The sequence below is a fragment of the Bombyx mori genome, chromosome 7, assembly GCF_030269925.1.
Source record: "Bombyx mori chromosome 7, ASM3026992v2".
In the NCBI taxonomy this organism is placed as follows: Eukaryota; Metazoa; Arthropoda; class Insecta; order Lepidoptera; family Bombycidae; genus Bombyx; species Bombyx mori.
In genome coordinates, this window is record NC_085113.1 from 8,017,332 (window position 1) to 8,037,931 (window position 20,600).

The 20,600-nt window shown below is 39.3% G+C and overlaps 1 protein-coding gene across 2 annotated transcripts; it reads left to right on the forward strand.

Annotated features, from left to right (window-relative positions):
- The first annotated feature begins 86 nt into the window (after positions 1-86).
- LOC101735528 (guanine deaminase) lies at positions 87-19,845 on the forward strand. 2 transcript variants are annotated; one of them, XM_004931302.5, is made up of 8 exons: positions 14,191-15,210; positions 15,452-15,712; positions 16,280-16,498; positions 16,793-16,900; positions 17,187-17,294; positions 17,862-18,027; positions 18,934-19,080; positions 19,553-19,845. In XM_004931302.5, exons 1-8 carry the CDS (start codon positions 15,112-15,114, stop codon positions 19,777-19,779), a joined length of 1,335 nt encoding a protein of 444 aa, XP_004931359.1. In that variant the 5' UTR covers positions 14,191-15,111; the 3' UTR covers positions 19,780-19,845. The 2 variants fall into 2 exon arrangements, with proteins under 2 accessions (XP_037867949.1, XP_004931359.1); XM_038012021.2 differs by lacking the exons at positions 14,191-15,210; positions 16,280-16,498; positions 16,793-16,900; ... (2 more) ...; positions 18,934-19,080; positions 19,553-19,845 and adding exons at positions 87-604; positions 1,325-5,999; positions 6,593-6,751; positions 12,281-12,502 and having other exon boundaries at positions 15,452-15,487.
- The last annotated feature ends 755 nt before the right edge of the window (positions 19,846-20,600 follow it).

Genomic DNA, 20,600 nt, shown 5'->3' on the forward strand with positions numbered 1-20,600 from the left:
TAGGAATTAGCTTACAATCTGTTACGGTACAACAAATACAAACTCTTTTTAAACTTACAATTTTATTCTTAAACGTCATCAGAGTAATGACAACACCCGAAAACAATTTATTAAAAAAATACATTATTCTACTACATATTTGTTTCTGTTTATTTTTATAAAAATAGCATTTAAGTCAATTTATATTAGAGAACATATTATGTGTATCGTAACCTTATGGATTAGTGATTTTTTTAATGATAAATACAACCTCGTTTTATTAGGCACCCGTCAAAATTTAAGTGTAAATAAATAAACGTTAATAAGATATGAATTTTCGTAAAACACGCGCCCAATCCCGAAGAAACTCCATGAACATAATCTTGGACACAGGGAAATGGCAAAACTATGGAAAACGAATATCTCAAAGGGATTTCGAAGCAGAAGAGGAAGAATCTGACGACGAACCCAAGTACAACGAGATAAAGGATTGGGTGCAACAGTTCTTTGAGAGAAACAGTGAATGTTCCGACCAAAACGATCAAGACGTTGAAGTTAAGCTAACGAATCAGCAGACGTTAATACTTTCTACGCTTGTCCCTGATGAAATATTATTGATGGAAAAGTGAGACATTTAAAAATTTAAGTTTTTTTTTTACTGGGGTTACCGGAGCCCGTAGACATCTACAACATAAATGCGCCACCTACCTTGAGATATAAGTTCTAAGGTCTCAAGTATAGTTACAACGGCTGCCCCACCCTTCAAACCGAAACGCATTACTGCTTCACGGCAGAAATAGCAGGGTGGTGGTACCTACCCGCGCGGACTCACAAGAGGTCCTACCACCAGTAAATACTTACACGTAAAGTTCAGCTTTTGTCATTACCTTTTCACACACAGCCACAGCCTACCCGGTCCGCCTGAATTCCACCTGAAACCTAAACTCTTCGTGGCCATTCGCTTCGTTTCCTGGTTGTTCAAATCCCGCAGGCACGTCAATCTTTCTAATGAAATACGCACTTAACACATGCTCACGAAAGCCTTCTACGATAATGTAATAACATCGTAGATTAAAAATCAAGCCCTCACAAATTCTAATGTGCGTAATTACTAAACAATTGAGACAGATTTCGAGTCTCAACGTATTTGCGACATTATGATGTCAATGTGCTCCGATAGCTAAATTCTAGCAAATGGGCCGTGATCTCGTTCGTTTGTTTACACAATAAAAAAGCCAAATTCTCAATTTTATTGACATAATATATAATTGTGATTGTATCATCTTTGATGCTCCGTATTTAATTTGATTATACTCGAAGATTATAGACAAGATTTTCATTTTAGGTTTGATACAAACGATTTAAAGCGTTTCGTCGGCGTTGTCCTAATGGCTGACGTATCAGGGTATACCGCCCTTTCGGAACGCTACAACAATACTGGTAAAGGAGGAACATACAGACTCACAGTCACCTTGAATACGTACTTGGGCTCGCTCATAGAATTAATATACGCCTATGGAGGAGACGTTTTAAAATTCTCCGGCGATGCATTCTTAGCTCTCTGGAAGACCGACAAACGAACGTTTCTTTGTCATACAATTCATAACGTTATCGCCTGCGCATTAGTTATACAACATTCGTACTCTTCCTACGAAACAGATGTCAAAGTCAATCTAAAAGTTAAATTAGCAATCGCGGCTGGAAACCTCTTATTTGCCACAATAGGCACTGGAATTGACATGAACTATGTGCTATTTGGTTTACCCGTAGAAGAAGCCAAAGCAGCCGAAAGTTGTTGTGCATCAGGAGAAGTGACATTGACACCCACAGCATGGGGGCATTGCTATTCAAGAAATTATGACTATACCATTCAACAAAATGGATACGTTACTATTAAGGCCATATTATACGACCCTCGCGAGAACGATGTTATGAAACCGTTCATAGGCTTCGGTGGTATGATCAGACAAATTAGGAAGACATGTGCGGCAGTTGAGAATCTTCCCGATCATTCTTGGGAAACTTCTGATGGTCTGAGCCATGTAGATTTGTCGAAAAAGATCGAGATGCTTAATTTGCGTAAAGCAATTTTATTAGCTGAAGGGAAAAACATTGGCTCTGAACTAAGAAAGTTTATGATTAGACCGATACTAACTCAAATCGATGCACATCAGCCTCTCGAATATCTTACAGAAATGAGACAAGTTTCCATTTTATTCATTACTTTAAAACCCACAGAATGTCCGTTTCCACAACTGATTACAATTGTTAATAACTCATATCAGATAACATGTGAAATTGTTTACAAGTCAATGGGATGTGTCAATAAAATTATTCTCTTCGATAAAGATGTTATGATGTTGATAATCTTTGGTTTAAGAGGATACAAACACGAGTCCGAAGCGCAAGCTGCTCTTAAGTGCGCATTTAGTATAAAAAAATCAGTTTCAGCTTTAGGTGGGGTTCGAGAAGTCTCGGTAGGGGTAACTACAGGCCAAGTATATTGCGGGGTGGTGGGTCATCCTTTAAGGCAAGAATTTACCGTCATTGGAGCTACTGTAAACAAAGCTGCTAGGCTCATGTGCAAATTTAGAAATAAAATCACTTGCGATGAAACTACTTTTATTCAAAGCAAAATGTCCACAAATGCATTTACTCAACAACCAAAAACCGAATTGAAAGGTATAATTCACCCTGGAAAGATTTTTGAATACACAGAAGATATTCGGGCAAAAGAAATATATGAAATACCAATAATTCCACCACTGCTAAATCGTAAAGAGGAAATAGAGTGTTACCAAAGTTGGTTAGATCAAAATAATACGTCATTCCGACAGTTCGACGCTCTGTTATTGATAGGGGAATCACGAATAGGAAAATCAAGAACCTTAGAGTGGATGGCGCGCTATGCCAGAAACTACAGTTATCATGTAACGTACATCAATTTAACTTCCATCCACTCTGCTAATGCATATTTAGCATTAAGTGAAATTGTCAATCAAATGTTAGATCTTAAAGAGCCAATACATGGTTTTGTCAAAGAAGAAAAGATCGTACAGCTTCTTAAAGTTTATAATGAAGACTTATGCTATTTAAATAAGATAATCCGCGTTCGTTTCGCTTATCAAGACAAGATCCAGTCTTTAAACGAACAACAGCGTAAAGAAAAAACCAAACAAGTTTTTATGAAGCTCTTGAAAGCAATTGCAAATACTCATGTCGTGTTTTTAGATGACTTACAAAACCTTGATTCTTTCTCGTGGGAGTTTGTAAAGTTAATGTTCACTACAATGAAGATTTTTACGGTTTTTTCTGTGACACGCGGGAAATTTAGTGCCATTCAAAATTGGCTCTACGACGTCTTTACTCACAACAGCATTAGAAAAATTGTTTTAGGGCCATTATCTTCAAACTGGATAGCTCCCTTAGCTTGTCAAATATTAGATATCGATGCTGTACCTAACGATTTGTGTAATGCATTGAGAATCAAATGTCAAGGAATGCCAGGATTCGTTGAAAGTTTTATTATTCATTTATTTTCAATAGGAGCTTTGGAAGTCAAGAAAATAAAAGACGATGAAATTGAACAATTTAAATCCGAAGACTTACAGTTTCCTGAAACGAGTCTGTTACAACCACAAGCTGTGCGTATGTCGGACCAATCGACGCTTGATGAATTACTAAAAAACGACAGCAAAGAATTTGTCGAAATTTGCATCGTTACAAAAAAATCTGAATTAAATTTAAATATAAATTGTCAAAATTTAGACGCGTTAATTATGATCCAAATAGACTCCCTCACTCCGTACCAACAACTGCTACTTAAAATAGCTTCGATTGTCGGCACTACCGTATCGAGAATTCTATTGGAAAGTATAATGTACAATAACGATTGGTTAACTACCGCAAAAGCCATCAAGAGACTGTTTGCTATGCGCATACTATCATGCGCAAATGTAAATAGGAAATGGTATCGTAATAATACGTCAACTTCCACGACATCCTCTGATGCAATGCCACAAGTTAACCTGGCTTGTGATTGTTCATTTGATCATGATCCTGATGCGTGGGAGAATCTTCCTAAGTATGCTTTTTGTAAAGTTATGAAATTCAAAAACAAAAACGCGAGAAAAACTTGCTACGAGCTCTTGCCAGTGAATCAGAAGAAGGAATTCCACGCTCGCATTATTAACTATTTGGAGACTAACAGACAAAAATGTCAAAGTTGCGGCGGTACTATTATGATAGTACAATCAAAAAATTACATGCTGTCACTTGAAACCGACCATGAAGGTAATTTACAGGACAAGGTAAGTGATACGGGCAGTAATAGTGACTGGAATGAAACTGATACAAATTTAGAAATGAAAAGTACCGATCGACTCAAATCGAATTTTAATAGCGTTCTAGACAGCGGTACGACTGTAAGACCAAGTGATAACATAGTATTTCATGATGAAGCTTCAAATAACAATTTCACGCCAATTTTAAAAAGAAAGAGTACCGATGATGTTTCTAGTATAAAGTTAAAAAAATCAATAAAAAGAGTTACAATGACCAGTTTAAATTTTAGAAAAGCCAGTTTAACTAATTTCGAGTCATACAAGATTTTCGATATGCTTCGCGCAGTCTCTGAAGCAAAAACAGTAAGTGATTGGAATGCGCTTGGCGCTATTGATAGCCAAGATCATATTTTAACTGATAATCATAATAAATCTTTCAATGTTAGAATCGAAAAAGGAGTTTCTCATATAAACTTCAATAAATGTACTTGTGCAGAATTGAAAATTGTTATATACGAGCAACTCATGTATCATGCGCAAAAAGCGGAACAGAAAATAAAATTGATTGATTTTACGATAAAATACTGCTACTTAAATTTGCTTGCCAATAATACTGAAAAAGTATTCCCCAAACTTGAAGAAGCGGAGAGAATGTGTTTGGAAAAAAATGAAATCTTAAGCGTACTTGACCAAAAACGGTTTTTGGGAAAAATATTATCAATAAAAGCAGCAGCATGCTTAATTTGCGGAAAGCTCACTGCAGCAAAGCGTGATTTAATTCGAGCATCGCGAATTTACAACTTCAACTTCCTGAAAGTATCGGGTTTCATATCGTTAAATAAATTATTTAATTTCATGAAAATTGAAAAACGAAAAAACCGATTAAGCCAGAAACTCATGAAATCTGATGCGGTATTTTTTCTCAATGTCACTACATTATTGTACTCGACGCTAGGTGACGATAGTCTTTCTAGAAACGCTGCGCTGACGGCTCTAGATTATGTACAGAGAGTAGAGTGTAACTTGATAGATTTATGTGAAACATACAGTAATGCTATTCAAGTGGAAATAGACCGCGGCACTTCAGAGAATACTGAAAAAATTGAAAAATTAGCATGCCAGTCACTCAGACAGTTACAAAAAGAAATTAAAGCTGAAGAACTGTATGCTATTGGTAAACTTTTCAGTGCAACTTTCAAGGCAAGAGTCTGCAGAGGAAAGCTCGCTGAAAGTGCTCGATCAGGATTTAGAGCACTTACTATTAGTCGCTTTCTCCAAGCCTACACGGTTTCTTTAGATATTATTCCCGATTTATTTTACGTCCTGTTAGCCCGACGCCGTATTGAGGAAGCAATTGATGTTGTCCGACTAACATTGCGTTTGGGTCACAATCAGATTTCGCTTGTTTGTGAAACTTGGTACTACGCTTTGTGCATAGATTTAATTTTGGATGCGGGTTTCCAATTAGAAACTCCTCAAGAAATCAGCCGTTTTGCTGAATATGCTTTGGAATCGGGAAAATCCGGTGGACAAAGTCGCCGTCGTTTAGTAGTTGGATTATGGACTTATTGGCTTAGAGTCGATATTGAACGAAAAGCAAAGAGATTCGAAAATGAAGCATTGAGCTGGATGTCATGCGAAACTGACAACGGGTCGCTGACAACGCTGATTAGTGCAATGAGACTAGCCGAAGGAATGCTCGAAAGTTTGGCGAGAAAAGTAGACGATTTAAGAAAGGTAGTATTTTTATTATATCTGAAATAGATGTACATGATTTAAAATGAATTTGTCTGTAATTTTTAATGACTTAGATGCGAACGTGAGCTCACGACTTGCGTTTGTCTGAGCCCATAGGCATCGCAGTATGAATGCCGCCAATGACTTGGAGACATGAGAGCTAAGTCTCAATTGCATCGGACTATCCTAATCTAAGGACCGGAATGCCTTTCTATTACGTTGTTAAAACGTGAAGGACAATTATGCAAGCCCTTTTTCACTTCTGGTGGAATGTCTTTTAAGCCCGTACGGACAGACATCATTACCCTGCCTATTTTTGCCGTGAAACAGTAATGCATTGCGGTTTGAAGGATGGGGCAGCCGTTGTACTATAAAACTGAGATTTAGATCTCATATCATCATAAGATGGATGATAGCGCTGAAGATGTCTATGGGCTACGAAAGCCACTTAAAACCAGGCGGGTCGTGAACTCGTCCACCCAACAAGGCAGTAAAAAACCACCAGACATGCCCTACCATCAGGAGGTGCGCAAAATTATAATGTGCGATATTTCTTTCATCGCCCTATGTGTATCAATGAATTTACTGTACAGGTAGTAGATATAATGGAACTCCGATCGATTGCTGACAAAGAGTTGACAGGACTCGAAGCAGACGCTCGTTTGATACGCAGCTTATATCCTCGATGGCTATTGTTAAAAGCTAACTCATTAAAGCTTTCCGGTCGATCAGCGACATCCTTGCTCAATCAGGTACCTACCTAAAATTATAACTATTATACCAAATTTTCTTTACGTTATCGTAAGCCACATTAACAATAAAATACGTAGTTTAAAAACTAAAAAAGCGCGTTTAAATAGCAAACCGAAGAAACAATTCATTTCATCTTTTTCTTTATACTGTTGATACTGGTAAGGACATTAGAGCGAAGTTATAGAATTGCTGTATTATCATCGATCTTTGATGCGTATGTGAATTATCAAGTTAACGTCTTGAACTCTGTGAAAATGATATTAAAGTTTTGTTGAAATACAGGGTGGGCAAATTTGAGGTTAGGAAGTAAATTGACTTAAAAACACACTTTTTTTTTGACAAATTCAGTTTTATTGATACCAATGTAAACTAGAATTATGGGAATTAATGATGGAATATGATTTCTGGCAAATGTCCACATTTAGCACGTCGGGACACGTCCGTTCTTTTTACAAAATTTAGAATCACAATTTGCAACAAAGCTTCGCTTATCTCGTCAATGGAGCGCCGAATTTCATCTTTCAGAGCGTCAGTTGTTCACGTAAGCCCGCTCTTTCAAATGGCCCCAGAGAAAATGAGCCAGCGGCGATAAATCACATGAACGAGGTGGCCAATTGACATCGCCAAATCGAGAAATTACGCAACCGGGAAATTTCTCATGCAATAACTGAATTGTTTGAACGACTTGTGGCGCCGCAGCGCCGTCTTGTTGGAACCAAGGGTCACTGATGTCAACGTTAACCTATTGTGGCCACAAAAAATTGGTTATCATGGTTTGGTAGCGCAGAGAATTCACGGTGACGGCGTTTCGTTGCTCATTATCGAAAAAATACGGGCTGATGATTCCGCCTTACCACAAACCGCACCATACGTTCACTTTCTTTGGATGTAATGGTTTTTTTTTTTTTTTTTTCTTTTTTTTTTTTTTTTTTTTTTTTTTTTTTTTTTTTTTTTTTTTTTTTTTTTTTTTTTTTTTTTTTTTTTTTTTTTTTTTTTTTATTGCCTTTGTAGGCAGACGGGCATACGGCCCACCTGATGGTGAGTGGTTACCGTCGCCCATGGACTTCAGCAATGCCAGGGGCAGAGCCAAGCCGCTGCCTACCGCTTAATACTCTCCACAAGCCTCGTTTGAAGAAGGACATGTCATAGCGCTCGGGAAACACCGTGGAGGGGAGCTCATTCCATAGCCGGATGGTACGTGGCAAAAAAGATCTCTGGAAACGCACTGTGGATGACCGCAGTGGCTCCAGGTAGTATGGATGAACTCTACTCCGGTGGCGGGCGGTGCGATGGTAAAAACGAGATGCTGGTATCATCTCGAACAATTCCTCAGAGCACTCCCCATGGAACATACGGTACAAAATACAGAGGGAACCGAAGTCCCTCCGCAGACCCAGAGGCTCCAAACGATCCGAGAGAATGGGATTATCGACAATCCGAACGGCCCTCCTCTGTATGGAGTCAAATGGAAGAAGCTGGTATTTGGGAGCCCCAGCCCAGAGATGGGAGCAGTACTCCATGCGAGGCCGGACTTGTGCTTTATAAAGCAAAAGTCTTTGTCCAGGCGTGAAGTACCGCTTCGCTCTGTTGAGGACTCCCAGCATTTTGGACGCCAACTTGGCTTTGCCTTCCAAATGACTCCGAAACTGGACATCGCTCGAAATGTCGACCCCAAGTATCCCGATACTCTCGGAAGGTTGCAGGGATACTCCTTGGAATTGCGGCGCCATGACAAAGGGGTCCTTCTTCGCAGTGAACGCGCAAACTTGTGTCTTTATCGGGTTGAATTGAACCAAGTTCAATTCACCCCATTCGGAGACTCGCCCCAGAGAGTTCTCCACTTCAGACACAAGTTTTGATCGTCTCTCTTGCACCACGCTCCGAGAGAGACTCTGATGGCCGATATATCGCGCATCCCCCGTGCTGTCATCTGCATAGCAATGCATGCCATCAATAGACAGCATGTCATTGATATACAGGATGAAAAGCGTGGGGGAGAGCACCGAACCTTGTGGAACGCCAGCGTTAATGGTCATGGTATCAGAACAGTCACCGTCTACAACGACCGTGATGCTCCGCCCATCCAAAAAGCTAGCGATCCACTTGCAGAGACCCTCGGGGATTCCGTAAGATGGTAACTTCGATAGAAGTGCCCTATGCCAGACCCTGTCGAAGGCCTTCGCGATATCAAGGCTCACAGCAAGAGCCTCGCCCTTGCTTTCCAAGGCTTCAGCCCACCTGTGAGTAAGGTATACAAGAAGATCGCCAGCTGAGCGACCGTGACGGAAACCGTACTGTCGGTCACTGATCAGCTGGCGATCCTCCAGATACTTCAGGAGTTGTATATTAATTATTCGCTCCATCACCTTGGAAAGCAAGGAAGTTATCGCGATAGGCCTATAGCTCGATGGGTCCGACCGGTCACCCTTCTTGGGGATAGGGTGGACGTGGGCAGTCTTCCATGAAGACGGAACCCTGTTAGTGCAATAAGAGAGGCGATACAAACGCGTTAGCGCAGGCGTCAGCTCAGGGGCGCACGTTTTCAGAACCACTGCAGGGATGCCGTCTGGCCCGCTCGACTTATGGACGTCCAGGAGTCGGAGTTCCCGCCTGACTGCACACTGTGTAAAGCAGATCTCGGGCAGGGAACTATCACGCCGGAGGATGTTCGGTGGTGTGGCACCCCCGTCGTCCACAGTCGAGTTCGAGGCGAAGAGTTTGACCAGAAGGTCAGCCTTCTCTTTCGCACTATGGGCCAGACTGTCATCGGACTTGCGTAGTGGTGGGAGACTAGACCTGCAAAAGTTTCCTTCTGCAGCTTTGGCGAGCGACCAGAAAGCACGGCTCCCAGAGGGATAGCTCTTCAGTCGCTCGCCAATTCTAGCAACGTGCTCCGACTTCGCCTTGGCAATAACCTTCTTGTAGGACCTGGAAGCGGCGTTATATTTCCGCCTTTCCTCTGAGATGTTAGGGTCCTGACGTCTCCTGGCATTATCCCATGCCACGTATGCGGACCGCTTGAGGTGTGCAGCATCCCTGCTGGCATTGTTATACCAGGGTCTGCTGCGACCCCCAACGGGCACTTCAGAGGAGGGAATAAACAATTCCATCCCCTGGAGCACCACGTCTTTAAGACGGTCCGCACAGACGTCAGGATCAGCAGAGGAAAAGCAGAACCGCCCCCATGGGTAGGATGCGTAAAATTCACGCAATCCATCCCAATCTGCTGACATATACCGCCAAACTCTTCGATACCCGGTCGTCGTTCGACGATCAGGACGAGAGAGTGGAACGGCAGCACGAATAAGGCAGTGATCAGACGATCCAAGCGGAGCGTCGACCACCACACTGTATCCGGCCGGATCTGTGGTCAGCAGAAGGTCCAACAAAGAAGGCTCGTGCCCCTCGATATCTGGGACACGGGTGGGCTGTGTCACCAGCTGGGAGAAGCCGTAGGCCAAGGCGAAATCGTAGGCAGTCCGACCCGGGAGGTCAGTGGTTCTGGACCCCAACCACTCTTGGTGGTGAGCGTTAAAGTCTCCAAGAACCACCACCTCCGCAGATGGGTACTGCTCAAGCACGCGGTTAGTCCCCTCTTGCACATGCTCAAACAGAGCTGAACCTGCATCACTGCTGTGGGACCTGTACAGGCACGCGTAGATTCGGCTACGGCCCCCGTGATCTACGCGCAGCCACAAGAGGGACAGGTCCCGTTGTTCGAGGCCCCGAAGACGGCGACAACAGACATCAGCCCGGACGAATACGCACACCCCGGCTTTACGCAGGAAGTTGTGCTCCAATACGTAGCCGGGGTATTCAAGGTATGAGGTATCATCCGGAGCAGATATCTGCGTCTCCGTTAAAAAAAGCAGGGCAGGCTGCGCCGTCTCAAGGTGGTGGTGTACGGCGTCAAGGTTGCTATGTAGGCCCCTGACATTGCTGAAATCCACATTAAATGTGGAATGGGGAGCCGCCTGTAAAACCCTTTTCTTTTTTTTCGACTTCATTAAGTTGTTATATTTCGGGAGAGTAGGATTAGGAGAGGTAGGATGTTAGAGGTGAGATCGAGGCAACACCTGAATGAAGCGCGGAACATAGTACGTGCTCGACCACGGGTTGCGTGAGAGACTGACGCAGGGCATGGAAGGGCCCCCAGTCCACTCTGCGTGCGATCGCCGGGATCCACTCCGGTCTCCGACTCCGGCACGACGACCGCACGGCAGAATTTTACACCGGTTGGCGGGACAGCTTCCCGGGGCGGAGTTTAGTAGAGACACCCGGGTTCAGGTCCCCTACTGACCGGCGGGCGGCAGCGGATACCGTTTCACTGGGTCTCCCTATACCCCCGTCAAACAATCACGCCCCGCGAGTTCGCACGCACGTCTGCTCCGCAAGTTCCAGGCGTAACCAAGACTCACCCCCAACAAGGAAGGGGAAAGGGAAGGGATAGAACTGGCTCTCCAACCCACACGCCGGAACACAGCTAGGCTATTTGGCGGCGGATTCTAGTTGGAGGGTGGTCGCCAGCCAGTCGGACTAAGTCCTACCACCGGTTATGTTTTCGGCTCCCGTTTAGCACCACCCAGGGGTCACTTGTAGGGAATCGCGGGTTAAACCTACGGAAGCGGGAAGCACCAACCCCCAGGAGGAGTGTTTGTGGATTTTGTGAGCTTCATATGCGACAATTTTGTTTGTTTACATAACCGCCTAATTGAAAATGAGCGTCATCATTAAAGATGATTTTGTTAAAAAATGCGTTGTTTTCGTTCAGTTTTTCAAACAGCCAATTCACAAACGTTCGACGCAAGCAATGGTTGTCCGGCTGTAATTCTTGAACGAGTTGAACTTTATAAGCGTGGAGATGAAAATCTTTATGCTAAATGTTGCACAAAGTGCCTCTGGTGATGTCCAATTGTTGCGAACGTCGACGCGTTGATGTTCCAGGCTCATTATCAACACTTTGCTGTACAGCGGTTATGTTTGCATCACTACGGCCACTACGAGCGTATTGTTTTGGTCTATTGTCATCAACAGTACACCGAGCCTCCAATTTAGCCATTAAATTAGGCACAGCTGTCTCAGAAGGAGCCTGATTACGAGGAAAAGCTGCTCAAATTTTACGAAGTGATACAGTAAAATTTTCACCATTTTGATAGTAAAATTTCGCAAGTAAAATTTTTTGTTCAAGAGTGTAGCGTTCCATGGTTAAAATTTCCCAACTTTTAACTATACAAATGTTAAAGAATGACAGCTTAATTCTTGACATTTCATCGTTTAACAGCCAATTTACTTCCTAATCTCAAATTTGCCTACCCTTGATAAAGATAAATACATACTTTACTTCTGGTCTGGCCCGAAGTAAAGCGCGTAGCGCAAGACCGATTGCAATGGCGAAATACTATTGAAGACCTCTGCCCCAACCGGGGGCCTTAGGAGTTTAAACACTGTTAATTAGGTACACCACTACCAATCATTAATCTCAAACATTAACATGTACAAATGTTACGTTAAATTTTATTGTTATACAGTCTCTAGAAGAATCACGACGTACTCATAATCGACTAGAAGAAGCTCTCACGTTGGCAGCGTTATCACAATCTGTAATCTGGAAACAAACCGCTCGAACTGGAGTATTCATGCACTGGAAAGACGGCATCGACCACGTTCAAACTTCATGGCACCAGCTCCTTTATAAAATAACTACAACAAGGCAAACCTCATTTTAATATGAACTCTTTTCTTTAGTCAAGGTAAGTGTTATTTTTAACAAGTTACGCGTGGATTGGATGTTGTTTTTTAGTATAATGTATTAAGATATTGCATAGCTTTTATTGCGGGCTTTGAGCGCGGCGACCGAATCAAGAAATTCTGTAACGAAAATAAAACCTAACACCCCCATTCCGCCTACCAAATAGCTCGCGTTCAACACATTCACAGGTTGCGCTTGTGTAGTGTTTGTGAATAAGCGCGCAGCGTGACGTCGCACTGCATGCGCATCATGAAAAGTCTGCCCATCTCTCACGCGGTCTAGCTTATGAGTGTTTTTTTTTTATTGCTTAGATGGGTGAACGAGCTCACAGCCCACCTGGTGTTAAGTGGTTACTGGAATCCATAGACATCCACTACGTAAATGCGCCACCCATCTTGAGATATAAGTTCTAAGGTAGGCAGGGCGGTGGTACCCACCCGCGCGGACTCACAAGAGGTCCTACCACCAGTAAAAGGGGACAGTTAATGTCACCTGTTAAGGGGACAGTTAATGTTTTGCTTTTGTTAATGTTTATAAATATAGAGGGTCTTATTTTATTATTGTTTTAATATTAAATTAATATTTTCTAATTATAATTGCATAAGTTGTTAAAAAATGCAATTTAATAGCTTTATCGAGACAGCCCTCGAGTGCCACACGTGTTTTTTATTATTAGTAGATCTAATAAATAAATAAATTATATTGAGATTACTGGTGGCCCGAAGGCCTTTCCAGTTTTACCAGGACAGGTGGGTGAGCAAAGGCTTAGCCAGGAGATCCTCTTAAAAATATTGATCGATCCTGAGTACATACCGAAAGCATCTTATAACACAGTAGGTATACAACGGCTTAGATCTTAACCATAGGGTTCTATTATACATAGTATTACATAGCTTCTCTGAAATTTCATTTAGGCAAAGATAATAACGATTATAGCTACCATAGGACGATCTGTAGAAACGTCAGAAAAATAATTTAATAAGATGTGAACTAAAAGTAAACAAATATATTTCCACAAACATTTCCAATGAACTCGACAAATAATAATATAATTTTCCATCATGGTTCATACAACCACAAAATGTCAACAAACACTACTACTAGGAAAACGTTTCCACAGAGCAATCGAATACATATTACTTACTATTTGTTGTAAATTTCCATTCAAAACGAGCTGCTCAGTAAATATTGTTGACATTCTACATTGAAATTCAAAGGCAATTCAAAGGCAATGTGAACGAGCTCAGGGCTCACCTGGTGTTAAATGGTTACCGGAGCCCCTAGAAGTCAATAATAATGTGAATATACTGTGCAACAGAAATATATTCGGATGCCGAAAAATCAAACACTACAGTGCCCTATCAATTTCCCCAGCAATATCCGGGCAAAGGCGGGGGGAGCGAGGTCTGTCAAGTGGCAAGTAGACTTGCGCAAAACATCACTTCCCAATGTAATGTGATATGACATCACTTTTACAGACAGGTGATATTACTCGAAAACATTACACATCACTCTTAACATTACTCGGTGCGTTCAATAGATACTGTGACGACGAATACATTGTATCTATACACCCGAATCATTACCTAGGTGATGTGTATCAACACATCACATAAGTAATGATTCGGGTGTGTCATTACAGTAGTGTATTACAATACAAAGTATGAACTTTGCATTGTAATACACTGTTATATTACTTGACAGAGATTGACTTACTTAATAATATAATAATTTTATTTTTTACTTAATATAATTTATTGTGGGATGAACGGATTTCATATGGCGACTTAGACTGCAAATTGAGCTCGACAATAATGTTAATATACGAGAGCAGTAGATGCATTGTTTCGACGCGATATCCTCAAAGTGCATCCAAGGAGGACTGTACTTTCATTTAGACGCCGTTATTTCTTTCACTTATTAAACACGCATTAAAACAAATAATTAAACTATCTTCAAACAAGTGCTTAAGTAATTCAAATCAAACCCAAAAATTAATATGAAATATTACTAAACAATTACGAGCGACTAGCGATTTTACAAAAGTTGCGAATAAAAAATTAAGTAAGTACTTGCGGGGAGCTACCGGCTGGGCGCATGAAAAATATAAACACAAATACCTATATTAAAATTCAGACGTACCATAGGTATAAAAATGTACCTAGCGGCCAGGACATACGGTTCAAAATCACTAGGAATAATTCCGTGTCGCTTGCTCATTTATTTTGCGTCGATCGGTCTGTCTCGCTCGCTCTGTTCCGTTCGTGTATTAAGCAACATTACACGACAAAGAAAGAAACATGTTGGGTGATAGTCTCTAATATATTAAGTGTATAATCTATGGGTGATAGTGTGATGTTTGTTTCCTTCGCGTAATGTGTGATGTTGCATTACATCGTAGAGTAATATTACCCGAGTAATATCACTCGCATTACTTACACATGTCTAGTGGCAAGTTGTTTTGACTTTTGAATGTACATAGTTGAACAAATTATACTACTGATAAAGTTGAAAAATAATTACCTATCATCATTCATAATTATTATTTCAACTATCGCTAATGTCATATAACTTGTAACTTTGTAAGTTTAATTTACTGAAAATAGAAAAATGACCCGGAAACATACCTTTGTTGGTGCTTACGCTCATTCCGATAACAAAAGACAACTTTCTGTATGTTTCGGGTTTTTGACTATTGAAAATGGAAAGGTAAAATATTAGAAAACAATTACAACTGAACATTTTATGTTAGTATTAACTTAAGTTGCTCGATAACATCTTTAAGAGCTACATGTACATATTTATCTCTGGAAGTAAAATACATTATAAATGTTACATATGTGTCAGTGCACATTAAATCTTAATTAACCTTAAAGCATAACCATTCCTTTGCACGTTAATGTTCTGTTTTAATGACATTACATTTTGTTTTAATCACAAAATATTTCAGATAACACAAAAAGGATCAATTGAAGAGTTTGAAGAGCTTCTCAGTGCTGGTAAATTCAGTGAGCACATTGTAATAAATCTAAGTGATAGTCAATTAATAATTCCTGGATTTATTGACTGTCATATCCATGCTCCACAATTCCCCAACATTGGCCTCGGCTTAGACAGACCTTTACTTGAATGGCTGGACAAATATACATTCCCATTAGAAAAGAAGTACAGTGACACTGTATTTGCAAGTAAAGTCTATGATCAAGTTGTTGTAAGTTTGTATATAACATTCAAGACATTCCTTTATTGTTAAAAAATTGGTTGCATTGCATTTCCAGAGGAAATTTTACCAAATTCCAAATTACTCTTAAATTAAGTTTATAGCGTTTCCTGAGAGCTGGCTTACTTTCTTCTATGAGTAATTGACATTTCTTCTATGAGAACGAGTTAACAAAGCTTAGTTAGCAGGAAGCCTATGTATGTATTACTGGTATCCTTATTTATGGTTACTAGTTATAGTTGTACAATTCCTTCATTCCTGTCCTTCATTTTTATAAAATAATTTATACAAATCTTACTATCCCTCAGAAATAGCATCTTGTCGTTTTCTGTACCCTTCACAATGTGTATGTAAAATGTTAAGATTGTTTTAGAAGTTAAAATGTAAAAGCAATCAAATACATTTTTACATTTATAATGTTATTTTGATGACTGTGCTTGACTGAATAAAGCTATCGGAGATTATCTATTCATTGTTAATATGCTGTGCAACACTAAAAAATATGTCTATATCAGTATTTGACATAATAAAAAAATAAGAAACTTTTCACATTTTCAGCAAAGATTGTTAAAAAATGGCACAACCACAGCTTGCTACTTTGGATCATTACATTTGGATGGTACATTAGAGCTAGTGAAGAGTGTCCTCAAGTATCATCAAAGGGCATTTGTTGGAAAAGTCAGCATGAATTTACAGAATGATGCAGGATACTATAATTCCACAGAAAAGGAATTGCAAGACACTGAAGAGTTTGTACAGAAAGTACTAGACTACAAAGTAAGCTTGGAATTCATTTCATACATTATATTTATTTGTTAATGTGGTTTAGTTTTCATTACTTTAGCAGAGAACAGAAACTTAAAATATACAGGCTTGAGCTATAATTGCTGAACTGAGCTGTAATTGTGATATTAGTTACTAACTTCATAGTTGTTGTCAAATACCAAGACCTCTAACCACTTGTCATTTGTGATTCCAATAAACGTTCATTTTCAATAACCATAACAAACTTAATTCAAATATAACTTGTAGGTTAATTTTATAGTTAAAATGCTTCTTTTTTATTTTCAGAATGAGCTAATTCAACCAGTTGTCACACCAAGATTTGCTGTCAGTTGTGATCATCAACTGTTAAGTGGACTCGCAATGATCGCTAACAAATATGGTTGTAGTATGCAGGTGAATAATAAACATGTTCTTTAACAATATTAAAATATATTTTAAAAGTTGAACATTAACAATTAAGACCCCTGACTCTTGATTTTTGGAAAAGCAATTGTTTCTAACAATCACAGAATACAAATTATTGTTTTGATATAAGTTGTGATGGCTATATGTGTCTGGGATCACTTTCATTTTAATGTAAAATTTATACAACTCTTTTATATGATAAAAGATAAGTAACCCATTATAATTTATTCTTTATTTATGGTCTTAATTTTCAGCATTTTATTATTATTTACAGAGTCATGTGTGTGAAAATTTAAAGGAAATAAATTATGTTTTGGAAATAAATCCACGCTGCAAAAGTTATTGTGAAGTTTATGACAAGAGTAAAATTTTGCATGAAAAGGTAGAAAATAATTTTGGTATTTACTTCTTTAAATTTACGTCTTATTACATGATACATACAATGACTAATGAACATATTCATATTCATTCTTAGTTTATGTCATGTCATCAATATGTTTAAGTGATAAATAATAGAAATAAATACTCTAATCTCAAAAGTATCAAGTTAAAATGTTGTATGTGACAAGTTCTGGTATAGCCAACCACTGAATGCCAAATGTTTTAGGAAAGTTTCTGAATCTAATTAGAAACTGAATCTAGACTTAAATTATCGCAATCAAGCATTTTCTATTTGCTACTACTACTACTTTTTACTGGTGGTAGGACCTCTTGTGAGTCCGCGCGGGTGGGTACCACCACCCAGCCTATTTCTGCCGTGAAGCAGTAATGTGTTTCGGTTTGAAGGGTGGGGCAGCCATTTTAACTATACGTGAGACCTTAGAACTCAAGGTGGGTGGCGCATTTACGTTGTGGATGTCTATGGGCTCCAGTAACCACTTAACACCAGGTGGGCTGTGAGCTCGTCCACCCATCTAAGCAATAAAAAAAATACTAATATATGTTCCAGTGTATAATGGCACATGCTGTACATCTAACAGATGAAGAGATTGATTTACTGTCAAAGAAAGGAGTCTCCGTAGCCCACTGTCCTGCTTCGAACACTCGCCTAAAGTCAGGCCTCTGTCCTGTTAGGAAGCTTCTGGACAATAATATTGTCGTTGGTCTTGGAACAGGTATTGGAATTTAATGTTTTGCAAATTCAGATATAAATAATGCAATGTGAATTGAGGATGTCTCACCATGCCGCGCCCTAACCGAATCATTTAAATTATATTAATCTACCGTATCAACTATTAAAACCTACTTGATACGTAGGGCCGGATTTAAACTTAATACTGCTCCTGTGCACCTGAAAAAAATCCGCCCCGATACTGGATTGTTACTTAAACTTATACTTTATTTTTTTTATTTTTCAAAATTAAAATATCTAATTTATTGCAAAACCTTTATTATATATGTTATATATCCCAAAAACCTGAATAGATATTTGTTTTTTTTTCTAACAAATATAAATTTGGCACTAAGGGTAACTCATAATTATATTACTTAAAAAAAATTTAATTAAATTTCTTTAATTTCAGAAAATAGAACAATCTATTATTATTTTAAATCTCCAAGGAAATAAATTGATTAAATTATTTTGTTATTTTATTTAGGTACCATTTAACACTCGATTAGCACATAACCAAACTATGATTTTTCTAAAATTTCATTGTAAATGACCGTTGATAATCTTTTAAATCTATCTATATATAAATGAATTGCAGTTCGTTAGTCTCGCTAAAACTCGAAAACGGCTGGACCAATTTGGCTAATTTTGGTCTTGAATTATTTGTGGAAGTCCAGAGAAGGTTTAAAAGGTAGATAAATATGAAAATGCTCGGAATTAAATAAAAATAACAATTTTGTTTTTCCTTTGATGTGTCCCCCGTCGGACGGATTGCTTTTGTTTGTTTTAAGTTTATTTTATACAAAAGTGTAGGTCTTTTATTAATCGATTGAGGCTCTACGAAGTCTGAAGGGTCAGCTAGTACAGTAATAAAAAAATTACGCTTATAATTGGTATTTTTTCTATTCAGACGTGTCCGGAGGCGACAGTGCGACAATACTTGACGCCGTGCGCAGAACGATGGATGTGTCTACGTGCTTGGAACTACAAGGTGCCGATAATTATTCACTCGATTGGAAAGAAGCGTTTTATCTTGCAACATTGGGTGGCGCTAAAGGTGCATAGTATAACTTCAATTAATCATCAATCGTAAATAAATAAGCCTTTATTGCTGTCAGATTTTAACTTATTTAATTAAACATAAAATAATAACAATAGAGCTAAGAAAACTATAAATTAATTTAAACTAAAACATAGTCTGCATTCGGCTTATCTCTCTTCTTAAGAGCTTGTCTCTCGACAAAGATATAAAGTTAATCTATACTAATATATAAATCTATAGTGGTTTTTACGGATATTCCGTTATAAATACGGAACCATGCATCCGATTGACTTGAAACTTGGTATCCATGTAGAAAATACATGTACTTTAATGGACAGGCTAATATTTATATGAGTGTTGGACTGTTGCGGGGGCGTTAATGATGATCTTTGTGGGGCTGAGAATTAATAATGTTAATTTTAAATGCCCAGCGAAGCGGACGGGTACAGCTAGTCAATATTAAATTCGTAATGTTTTCTCCCGGCAGCTCTGAATTTGGATGATAAGATCGGAAATTTTGAAGTTGGCAAGGATTTCGACGCGCTACTAATAGACGCATACGCTCCCGGCGGTCCCATAGACGAGTACGAGTATACCGTAGACGAAAACAAGGAAGAACATGCCGTGAGCCTTCTCCAAAGGTTCATCTATTTGGGGGACGATAGAAATATCCTCCAAGTCTATGTTAAAGGAAAGAGCGTCAAAACTATTTAAACATATTTTCTTTGTTACTGATTTACATATTATGTAAAGAATGAGAATATATATAAATTGTTACAATTTTGTTTTTTTATATTTTGGAATTCATAATTTTCAGCTGTAAGTATTTTTAGTTCAATTTAAACTTTTGCAATTGCTTGATATAACTTAACTGTTTGGTGTGAAGAGGATACTGGAGACTAAAAACAACACAGCGTGAATTTCGCCCTCACCCGTAAGGCGAAGTCAGATTAATTGTACTACAGCAACACAAGCACTCAACAAAAATGTTTACGGGCGTCGGCCACTAGATCGATTAGTTTCCCATTGCTCCTGTAGATTGCAGTAGCATATTTTTAATGAAGGATTTTGTAAATTTTCAGAAGCCACAATTTTTTTTATATTTTTTTGTTGCTTAGATGGATGGACGAGCTCACAGCCCACCTGGTGTTAAGTGGTTACTGGAGCCTATAGACATCTACAACGTAAATGCGCCACTCACCTTGAGATATAAGTTCTAAGGTCTCAGTATAGTTACAACGGCTACCCCACCCTTCGAACCGAAACGCATTACTGCTTCACGGCAGAAATAGATAGGGCGGTGGTACCTACCGGTGCAGACTGACGAGGACTACCACCAGTAATTACGCAAATTATAATTTTGCGGGTTTGATTTTTATTACACGATGTTATTCCTTCACCGTGGAAGTCAATCGTGAACATTTGTTGAATACGTATTTCGTTAGAAAAATTTGTACCCGCCTGAGATTCGAACACCGGTGCATCGCTCAACACGAATGCACCGGACGACTTATCCGTTAGGCCACGACGCCTAT